This window comes from Mytilus trossulus, unplaced genomic scaffold (genome assembly GCF_036588685.1).
Source record: "Mytilus trossulus isolate FHL-02 unplaced genomic scaffold, PNRI_Mtr1.1.1.hap1 h1tg000247l__unscaffolded, whole genome shotgun sequence".
Taxonomy (NCBI): Eukaryota; Metazoa; Mollusca; class Bivalvia; order Mytilida; family Mytilidae; genus Mytilus; species Mytilus trossulus.
This window is the reverse complement of record NW_026963318.1, coordinates 1349583-1361694: the sequence shown is the minus strand read 5'-3', so window position 1 is coordinate 1361694 and position 12112 is coordinate 1349583. Positions and strand designations below refer to the sequence as shown.

Here is a 12112-nt window from a genome sequence, read left to right as displayed (position 1 = left end):
ATTTACTTATCAATAGTTGTGTCTTCGTACAAATTGGAATGTGTTATCCCGTTATAAATAAGTTTCATACGTGAACAACCAAACTTCAAAATATCAACATGATACACTGGTTTTTATAAGTGATTATATTTTTGACAGCGATATAACAATCGTTACAATATTATTAAAAGTACCATATATTATGCCAAAAGTATATCAACAAAAACAAAAACAGATTCCATAGGAAAATTCAAAACGAAAAGTAGTTAATAAAATAGTAAGAAAACCAAAAGATCAAACAAATCAAACGAATTGAAAACAACTGTCATATTCCTAACCTGGTACAGTAATGGCCTTGGGTAGAAGAGAGACAAAGGAAACCGCAGAAAGATTCAAACACAGATGTAAAAAATAACCTTACAACGCAATGTCTAAAAACGAAAAAGACATACAGAAACAATTAGGACTGAGCAAAACGAACCCCACAAAGAATGAGGAAAATCCAAGATGCTCCAGAAGGTTAAGAATAACATACTCAACATGTGGCACCCGTCTTGCTGCTTATGTTAGTACATATTCAGTAGATCACATTCGGGTAAATGGAACGGGGATTAATTAACGACATTAGGGACCTATTTGCTATCATCTGTCATGTATGTGGATTGGTTAGGCCGTTACAATCAGCAAACACGTGGTGTCGGCATATATCTAACAAATGAATGTTATATCACCCCTATTTGGAACTCTCGTCTTGATAGCGTCCGTGTTAACAGCAAATATCTATTAAATAAATAGTGATAGGACATAGCAGCGCTAGAAGACTGTATCAACTTAGAGGTATGTACTTCGTATGTAAGCTCGGCTGGAATGTTGTTTACATAGAAAAAGAAAGTTCATAATTGGGAATCGGAAATCATATTCTCAGTTGAAAAGTTTTGTTTTCAACCTCAATTTCTTTTTTAAAAAAAATTACAGTGATATGAAACAAGTGATTGGTGAAAAGTAATGTTTACCCGATGTTTAAACCAATGCATGTATATATGATAAACTCAATCTTCTGTGCACGATTTTATATTTTTTTATCCAAACATATCGTAAAATCGTCTTTTTAATCTGTTTGTTATAATTTAACAAATATGGCAGCTCATTAAATGCCGTGTTTTGACTCCAAAGTTTACCGATTGTCGCTTTATAGTATACAATCAACAAACAAACATGGATAATGATCACGTGTCTAACATGTCCAATCGGATAATAGTTTATTTCAGTGAAAGATCCATGCGTATTGCGATCACCATATTTGTCAAAAAGGGTTCACGCTAAGGTCACTTTGCATACGGGAAATATGTCGCTGAACTGCTTCCTGGAAACAAGCGATTAGAAAAAACTATACTTCTTCTGAATGTGAACAAATTGAAGAATTTTCTTCAGGACAAAGTATACATACATAATTTTAATTTTGAAAACTATCCATTTTGTTACAAAAAGGAAATGCATCATTTTTTTTTTAATTTGAGGTTTCATATGACTTTTAGTTTATCTGTTGTATTCATTATCTGAAGTCACATGAACATCATTCGTATAACAGGAAGTGACGTTAAAGTATTATGCAAGCTTTTCTGACTTCCATGTGGAAAAAAGGTTGTTTAACCTTATTTTATAGCTAAATATTTCACTTGTGTGGCAGTCGCATATAATTCCATTATATTAACAACAAAGGTTACAATCGACAACAACAAATGAAAAAAACCTATAACACGTCATCATCATTCTATTTTACCTCAAGCGATGCATTGCGTGTACATTAGTTCCTGAAAACTTTTGTCGTACACTTCTAATAAAAAGAAGCTTCTACCAACTATTTATTCAAATAATCGAAACATCTTTCTGCTTTTCAATTAGATTAAAACTTGTACAGTTTTAGCTTTAATTGTGCAAAATTGGAAAGGTTAACGTGTATAAGCTTTTATTAAAATAGATTTCCTTCGGATACTCATTCACAAAATATATCATCGATATAGATACATTGCTGCTTGTATTATATCTTGCAGTTAAAAACATTTTAATTGCGTTTTACGCATGGTAAACTTGCATTGATTATTTCGTTTTATATTCATACTGATGCTAGTAAGCTAGAAGAGAGATTTTATTTGGCTATTGCTATGAAATTATTAATTTTGGATGTTTTAAATATGTGTATTTCATATAAGATATAACATTTATTTTTGTTTAAGGGAGCTTCTCTGACGTTGATTTCGCCGTTTCATTCGTAAAAAGTAGCATGGCTATGAAGCTGTTTGCCTTGTTGATGTGTGTTTATTCTACGGAGTCATTAAAGGTAATATTATTTTAGTTTAATTTATATATACTTATTGAACTATATATTAAAATATTGAACGCATCTGGCGTATAAAATTATAATCCTGAAACCTTTGATAACTTTTATCCACGAGTGCATAGCACTGCCTGTTTCGCTCATTAATTTCCATATTTGTATCATTTATCTATTTCCCATTGAAAATTTAATATATTATAGTTCCGTCCTATTATTTCTGATTTACAATCTCAAAAGTTTAAAACACACTAAACATGTCTCGACTTCAATATAAAAAAAATATCTTTACAAACGCTAAATGGCAATTGGCATCAATACATAGTTACTTGAATAAGTTGGTTTATACATTCTAAAAAGAATTGGTACATGTAATAACACTTGATTAAGGATCATAGGTAATTGTTTTGGGTTACAAATTATAAATAACTTTAAGTCTTAATTAATTCTAAAAAAAACAATAAAGCTTCTATCTATATATATCTGTTCACCTTCAAGATTTTTGAGGAAAATGATATTTTAAAAGTCCCAAGAGACCAATTTTTTACTCAAAATCGTCGATATGAAAGAAAATTGCGTCAGAAAGGCAATTAGTGTTTCAGAAAGATTAGATGTTATATTCTATGGGGAAAATAACCAGATGACCGTGAAATTCGTTAAAGCTAGTAAAATCTGTAAAGTTGGAAACCTATAAAAATAATATTAAAACATTTACTTATTTAAGTAATATTTAAAATAGCCTCGTTTTCAACATTGATTGTATAGGTAATTGTAAATGTGACTTGTTTCAGTAATGCCCCTGACTGATAAGATGGTGACAAGGAAACGTCTAAATAAAAAAAATGGATAATTAACGATAGGAACTTTTTAAAAATTTTGGTATAAGGCTTTCCGTTAAAGATATAGATATCAAGATCCAGGAAAATAGCAGTGTTCATTATTGGTACTAAAGTATTACCTCTATTTAAAGTGATTTCACCATACTTTATAGTACTGATGTCTTCTATCATGTCTATGCAAAAAAAAACGTTAGATTTCGTGAACAAGTTTTTTCAAACAAGAAGTGGAGTATTCCACATTTCCATTCTCAATTTTATATATTATAAATCCTACTGGATTTATGCCTCTGCAGGTAGACTGATAGTCCAATATTTTAACACCAGCCTGTGGCTAGTTCCTAGGTACTGGGACACAAATACGGATTTTGTGTTTTAAAATTTTTCTTTCACAAAAGTTCGAAATTTATTTGATTTCATGAAATATATCCCCGCCTCCCCCATGAAAAGCTTTAATTCATTGTTCAGCTGAGGCTATAACTTTTTTTAGTGTTTTTAGATGTTATCTCTTCATCTTTTAGATAACCTTTTGAATTTCAATATTTTGGCTCAATTTTTTTATGAAGAGACATTGATTGTCGGTATGCGCAACTGATGCAGAAAAAAAAGTACAATGTATGCTAAGATATTAACATGATTACACGATATCGACAAACGTGCGTTTTTTTTACTTTTTGTTACAACTTTCTTGCATCAAATTCAAGATTGTTTGACCACTACTTTTGCTTATGAAACACTCTAATAATCAACTGTGTTAATCTATGATATGATGTTTCTCATTATGATTCCATGGTAGAAATTAGAAGCTACAAGTAAAAAAAATAAGATATATTACCAAATAAACTCATCAAAGATACCAGGATTGAAATTTAGTATTTGTGCCAGACGCGCGTTTCGTCTACAAAAGACTCATTAATGACGCTCGAATAAAAAAAGTTTAAAAAGACAAATAAAGTACGAAGTTGAAGCATTAAGTCATACTTTCCCTATTGTCTGTGTTGCTGGAATTGTAAGGTCTGTGATTTCTCCCCATGGAATAAAATTGAAATATAGTAAGAGGCTTATTGCATTCGTTAGTCGGCTAACTTCAATTAAAACAACATACATGATAAGTTTGCTGATGAAGTTTTAGATACGAAAAAAATATCAATCTGGCATTAACTGTTCTTTTTATTACTAGTCTTTTTAATTGAAATTAAAATCGCCGAATCATATCATTGGATTGAAGCGAAGGCTGGCCATCCATGTAGATAATACTACTTCATAAGACTTTGTATATTCTGGCTTTATAAACATTATAATCTTGTCTTTTATGTCTTAAGCTTCCTTGGATTAAATCTTAATTACAACCGGTGAAAATACAGAATGTAAACAACATTATATTTTGCATTTTTATATTGAAATTCCTTACTTTTCAGTGTCAAGTACAAGTTATTGGTGAGTTTCTTTGTCTTATATTTCCTGTAAATTATTTCCATATGATACCTATTTATTGATTTTTTTCTATCGATATTCTAAAATGTCATTCGTTTTGTCGTTTTTTCATCAGCAAGATACTATCTACGACATGAAAGAGGCTATGAAGGGTTTAAATAAACGGTATTGAATACAATCTATCATACTTTTCTGCTTTCAAATGTTCAAAATACATCTTTTTTCTCGTTTAAACAACAACAACAAAATTGCATGTTTGAGCAGCATTATAATTCTACGCTAAGTCAATCTAATTAAAAAAACCATCTCTCATCGCTCCCGTTTTCTGATATGTGGCGTGGGGGATTTAACGAAACCCGCTTTGAGGTCACATGTGTGTGTCTTTTTCGACCAATGAAAATGAATCTTCCACGATCTTGAAAGTTTTTTGTGAGGTAAAGGGATGTAACTCATTTTATTTACGAAGAAATCGTTAGTCAAAAGAATTCATAAACTTTTTTGATTGGTCGTCAACTCATTTGCATACCATTATAAATTCATAACTTCTAGTTCACTTACAAGTGACCTCAAAGCGGGTTTCGTTAGATCTTCCACGCGACATATCAGAAAACAGGAGCGATGAGAGATCGGTTTTTAATTAGAATGACTTAGCGTAGAATTATAATGCTGTTCAAACATGCTTTTTTGTTGTGGTTGTTAAAACAAGAACGAAAAAGATTGACGCTAAGTGATATGTTTGCACATTTTATGTTTACCAATATGTTTCATGTTTTTTTACAAAAGTATTCAATTGTCTTTTGAACAGATAGTAATGATTACGTTGGATGTTTTGTTGATACACGAACACGACTGTTACCCCATAAATATTGGTTGAACGGAAATAATCCCCCAGATATGGAAAACAACTTGTGTTTGCTTTACTGTAAAGAACAGGGGTACATGTACTTTGGAACACAGGTAAGGTTAAGATATATTAAACATTATATAGAGGGTATCCTCCGTTTTCAACAGAAACCACAAATTATAACATTTAGAACAATAAAATGATCGTCATACAGGAGGAAAATATTGCATTAATATGGATCCATTTGAAACAAGTTGATTAAAGCAGAATAATGAGACAAGTTCTTCCCTTCTTAAACAAAATATTTCAAAGCCAGCATTAAACAAATAAACATATCTGTTATTTTTATTCCTTCCGCCAATCCGACATACTCGAACATTTTCAAGAATGTGACTTTGTATTGAACTTTAGACACGTTATTGTGAAAATTATGGTACATGTAATGTTGTTCAATAGAATAATTTCACAGGAAGGCATTGTTCACAGCAGCTATCATTTTTTTATGGTTGTGCACTGCTATTCATACTTCAGTATTGTAAACTACACCAAAGGTTCGTATTTGTCAAATAAAGCTTAAACCAATTATAGATAAACAATACTTCGATAACACTATTACAACAAAGGACAAGGTATGATAAGGGCCGTTTCTTGCGTTCATTTTTACCAGAATTTTTAAACTTTGAAGTTGAAACCCATCACGCTTGTGTAATGAATTTCAGTATCTGCTCGTCCCTGTAGAACCTTATTTTTAGGTGTTATGTACTCAAATATGTTAAAACTTAGACCTTGAAAAGGCTGAAACGATGAAAAGTGTAAGAAATCTACAATTTCGTCATGTTCGGAAACGAAATGTGACATCAGCACCAACCTAGACTATCTTGAAATATTTAACCACCAACTGTTCTCTTCTGTATCTTTCACATTATAAAATGTCATGGTGGTCTACGTTAGCGCTCATGTCTAAAAAAAATAAAAAAATCCAATTGTTATTAAAGCCAAGTAGTCAGCACTTTGTGTGCTGATATGAATCGTCATTGATATGGTTATATTTATAAATTTACTGTTTAAAAAATATTTTTTTAAATAGTAAGGCTTTTCTACCTCAGGCATAGATTACCTTAGCTGTATTTGTAAAATATTTTAGGAATTTTGGTCCTCAATGCTCATCAACTTCGTACTTTAAATCTTTTGTAGACAAAACGCGCGTCTAGCGTATATGCAAAATTTAGTCCTGGTATCTGTGATGACTTTATTTACATTATTTTGGCAAGTCATTGTAATACGTCATAGGGAACGGCACGGGTAAGAAATTATTCCGGGATACACAATCGATTAAAATATCACGTACGGATAGTATTACGCCGTATCCAGTCATCAATATACTAGTATGTCATTCTATTAAAAAAAATATGTTGTACGTGAAATTAGACCTACAATAATCCAAAAAGTATAATAATTTACAGAAAAATTCGTCAATTAAGGTATACTGTAAATTGTTCATTAATTTAGATCTGTCTGTCCGTCCATCCATCCGTCCGTTCTTCTGTTTCTGTCCGGATGTATACGTCTAGCTATCTCCTTCAGTTTTTTTAAGCTAAAAAGCTTTTTATACTAGAGGTGTGTATGTTTTTATTTTTTTATCAGATTTTCTTTAAATGTCCAGTAATTGACACATTAACCATGATAACGTTTTGGTAAAAGATAAATAGAGATTCGGTTATCCTCCTACATTTTTTGAGCTACATCTTTAATATTTAATAGGTTTATTGTACACATTATGAAAAGATGCATTGTCACAGGATTTTCATTATTATTCAAATACTCTAAAAATGTCAGGTCTTTGGACTAAATCATTATTTCTTGCTAATAAAAAACAATTAGGGTAGTTGTTGAATATTCGCCTAAAACGGCAGTAGAACTTGTTTCTCCTCTCACTTGCAATATCATATTATTGAAGGCAAAAACAAATGGAAGTTTTTAACGACCTTGACTGGCTACACAGCCCTTGCACGGTCGGCTATATTGAAGGCATAAATTGCCCTTCTAGTACTACAGTTTAATGTTCCTAGTCCCTAATGCAATAAATAAGAATTTTTTAGTAGTTTCAAATATTTATTCAATAACGGAAAGGTTGCACTTAGTGACTACTACAGCGATTTAATTGAATGTGAAGCCAAAGGAAACATCTTTAGTTAGCTTGCTTGTTAGCTGAACCGTGAAGTCATTGTAAGGTAAGGTGAAAATAGTTATCAAAAGTACCAGGATTATAATTTTATACGCCAGACGCGCGTTTCGTCTGCGTTAAGGTCAGGTGAAAAACCCTCCTTTTAGAAATGACTAGTCCAGTAGATTACAATCTATCTGTCTAATGGACTAGGCTACTTCGAAAGGGGGTAGTAAACCTGACATAATGATGACTTCATGGTTAAGCTAACAAGCAAGCTTACCAACGATTTTACTTTTGGCTTCACACTCAATGAAATCGAAATGAAATAGTTGAAACGTAGTGGCAGAACATTCAGTCCTGCAAGTGAAGGCATTCAGAATTAAAATAATAAATAGATCAACATTTAAAGGAGAAGTACAGGTTGAAAACGAGTGCACCCACACGAGTACATGTAAGGATCGATCTCACAACCTCAGTGTTGACTGGCTAGTGATCACAGAAGTAACTACTTAGACCAATCGGCCACTGAGACCCTGTAATGAAGTATGTCTACGTTTCTAATTCAATTCAAATGTTTCATTAAAAAAAACATAACATTTTGGATAAGATTAGGAGATGTGGTATGATTGAATATGATACTATACACCAGCGATCAGTGTGTTAACTCGGTATATAAATCGTAGAAATAATGAATTTGTAGACAAAACTTGAAGATGCATGTTCAAGCCTTTTTCGACTACACATCTTCATGAGTGATTTCACGTCTTAACCCCAGACCTAATCGAAAAATTTGAACTTTGTTGTCAGTATTACTTTTATTAGAATATTATGTTAAGTGTTAAAAAGTTCACAGTGTACGATTCTGAAAGTGACAAACAAGATCATTGAGCAAGCTACTAGTATGTATATTTGCTATACATACTGTAAAAATCTTATACTGAATCTTCTATAGTTGTTTAAATCCATTTGAGTTTTTTAATGTACCGGTAATCATCATGTAAATGTGAAATGCTATATTTTTAACTTCCACTATTATTTTTGAATTATAATTGTGCCACTTATGACTTATTGTATAATTAAAAGCTTTGTTATGCCCCACTTTTTCTGTTCTGTGCGTCCGTCTGTTCTGTGCGTCCGTTCGTCCGTACGTTCGTCCTTCTGTCCCTTTTCAGGTTAAAGCTTTTGGACGAGGAAGTTTTTGATGAAGTTGAAGTCCAATCATCTTGAAAGTTAGTACACATGTTCCCTATGTTATTATCGTCCTAATTTTGTGGCTACATTAGAGATTTAACCCATTTTCACGTTCCAGTGAACATAAAAATAATATGGTGCAGATGGGGCATCGGTGCACTTGGGACACATTCATGTTTATTTTACCTATTAACTTGTTGCTGTCTATACTTACTAATTGTTATGTGACACTCTGATTTGCATTTATGCATTTTGTCGAATAAACCGACCAATTCCTTAGTAGCTATTGTTTATTTAATACTAAAATTGAGAATGGAAATGGAGAATGTGTCAAAGTGACAACAGCCCGACCATAGAGAAGACAACAACCGAAGGCCACCAATGGGTCTTCAATACAGCAAGAAACTCCCGCACCCTGAGTCATCTTTCAGCTAGTCCCTAAACATATATGTATACTAGTTCAGTAATAATGGACGTCATACTAAATTCCAAATTATACACAAGAAACTAAAATTAAAAATCATACAACACTCACAAAGGTAAGAAGCTCCTGACTTTGGACAGGCGCAAAATGCGGTAGGATTAAACATGTTTTTTGCGTATGATTAAATATTTACTTCATCCAAAAATAATAATGAAGCCAAAATCCTACTTTAGTATACGATAAAAACAAAACACCATTATTTAACTGTTGCTAGGCACTATTTAGGTTGCTTATCTTTTTATTAGCATGGTATACAATTGGCTAACATTTATTTCTTACTGCTAGTTATTTTTGCATGTATTAATCAATCTGACCTGAATTTACTATTACTTGTACAATTAAAAATTAAAAAGTTATTTTTGTAATTCAATTTAATTTTCATCTTTCTCGGATGTTGCTAAGCAACTTTTAGGTTGCTATGGTTCATATTATTTTCATGAAAAAATAATGATGACAGTGACTCAGACATCAAAGATGAAAGAAAAATCATTTAGGGTAGCTAAATCTTAAACTAGTTTTCAATTGCTATGTTTATACCTCATATGGCAGACATTACAAATTTTTGATCCGTTGCTAGGCAATATTTGTGTTGCTAGGTTGTTGCTAAGCATTTTTTAAACTTGAATTGAAGTGACTTTTCATTTTCAACCTCAAGTTATTGTTAAACATACAATACTATTTTGAATTAAGCTAATGTGTAATGACAAACCAATGCATAAGTGATAATTTGACTATTTAATTAAGCCGTTGCTAGGCAACCTACCGTTTACAGGAACATCAAAAAATCATAGTTGTAAATAGTTTCTATAATGAAGCTATCAATGATATAATATATTAACTTATTTGGGAAGGGGGCCAAAAAACTCCTCTTATCAAACCTTGTCCCTTGCTGTCATTACTTTAGACGATAGAATAAGGACAATTAACAAGTTGCCTTATTGAATGTTAACATAATACTTCAAACAAAACAAATTCAAAAAATTGTGCAGAATTTATGCTGGTGATTAAATACGACAATATATTTTATATATCTATATCATTTGGCCTCTTTCAAATTTGCAACACTTGTCAAAGATGGTAATCTTATATTAGTATGTATACCATTGAACCTGGAGAATTTCGGAATCTTGCTTAATTACAGAGGCATATTCGCATCCCAATTTTTATCATTAATATTTGATATTTTTAGTATGCAAACTCTATACAAACATTCGGTTATGTTGATACGGAATGTAGAGATAATTGTCAGAACAATGCACAATTTATCGCAGTGGGCTACTGACAGAAAGACTGAATTATTATTTTCTTTTCGTAAATTAAGACTTGTTGACACCAAAATGACTGTTTCAGATATGAATTTGGTTTATTACTGTCTGTTCAAATAAGATGGAAGGGATAACAATGACATATAAGTCAACAGTAACAGCTCATTGCTTTCGATAATGTTCAAAACTCATACTGCATAATTAGCTATAGTCAGTGATAAAAGGACCAAAATGACAAATATAAAACATTTCAAACGAAAGAACAAACTACTCGAGTTATGCACATAAATAATTATCAATGAAAAGCTGATAAATACGATATATAGTTGCAAAATACATTCACTCATTTACAGACTACTTACTTTAGACAGACATGTACAGAAATTAGTTGAAAAAAGCCAAATTCATCAACTCGAATCACGCAAAAAGATATCCAACTAACAACCAAAACAGGCAATAAGTACAAATATGAGAGTATTACCAATCCTGATAGCTACCTGAAGGTAATGACTAACAACTCATAAAAAGTAATGAATTTAAGACCAAACTATCAAACCGGGCACATCCAACATCCAACTGATTTAGCGTAAAGTACTCATTTACATAAATTCCCAATAATATAATAGCCTCACTCGTCGTTGTTATAAACACTATTATTGAATTCACACGCCCATACTGTTGACCTGAACCAAAAATACAGATTCAATTACTTTTAGGCCACTAGACAATGCTTCTGTGGGGATGACCCTTATCAGTACGGCCCTGGAGATGTAGCCGATTATTACCTCGGGGATAATGATTGTGATCAGCAGTGTCGTGGCGATTCTGAACAGATATGTGGAGGTGGATGGAGGCTATCAGTGTATGAAACAGGTACAATGTAATGAGACTGAATCATGAATATGCATGGCAATTTCAAGAAAATGTTGTAGGATTATTTGGAAAACGATAGTGTAAAACATAATCATATATTCTTTATTTAATAATGTGAAACTCAAATTAGAGTTTCTTGCTAAATTTTTTACCATTGCTTGTTCAAATTTCTTACAAATCATCATTGGCAAAAGGCAATCATAACTAAATCAAATTCTCATAAAAAAAACTTCAAACATATCCTAATGATGCGGTTTCTTAATGTTATTTCAAAGTTCTGTTTCTGTTATCTTTTCTATTGCATCCTGATATTTGTGGCAGTCAGATTCATATTTTTAGTGTTACTTTTTCCCTCCTTTGTTTTGCGCAGTTCGGTCGGTTATTGTACAATGTGATGATGCAAATAGTATTACTTTTACTGAATACCGTACCGTCTATTTGTCTTCTAGTTCGTTAAGAAGAAAAAGAAACAAAATCAAGCATAAATAATAACATGACACATTTGATGAAAAAAATAGAATCTTCCATCATTTACAAATGTTGAACACAACAAGACGACTGCCATATACAGGGCTTTTGATATCAACCCCGGGTTTTGATGGGGCTCATGTGCGTAGACTTGTGTTTTTCTGTGTTGTGTTTTGGAATGGTTTTACTTTCTATTTCAATCATTGAGCTGTAATTTTTTTTTTGACTTACACGTTTGA

General features: G+C 31.9%; 1 protein-coding gene across 1 annotated transcript in view; it reads left to right on the top strand.

Moving 5' to 3' along the window:
• Window positions 1-11416, top strand: part of LOC134701659 (uncharacterized) — a 40355-nt gene extending 28939 nt beyond the window's left edge. The window contains exons 10-13 of the mRNA XM_063562795.1: window positions 2214-2317; window positions 4566-4584; window positions 5387-5538; window positions 11249-11416. Coding sequence (XP_063418865.1) covers window positions 2214-2317; window positions 4566-4584; window positions 5387-5538; window positions 11249-11416 — 443 coding nt within the window. The remainder of the gene's footprint in view (window positions 1-2213; window positions 2318-4565; window positions 4585-5386; window positions 5539-11248) is intronic.
• The last annotated feature ends 696 nt before the right edge of the window (window positions 11417-12112 follow it).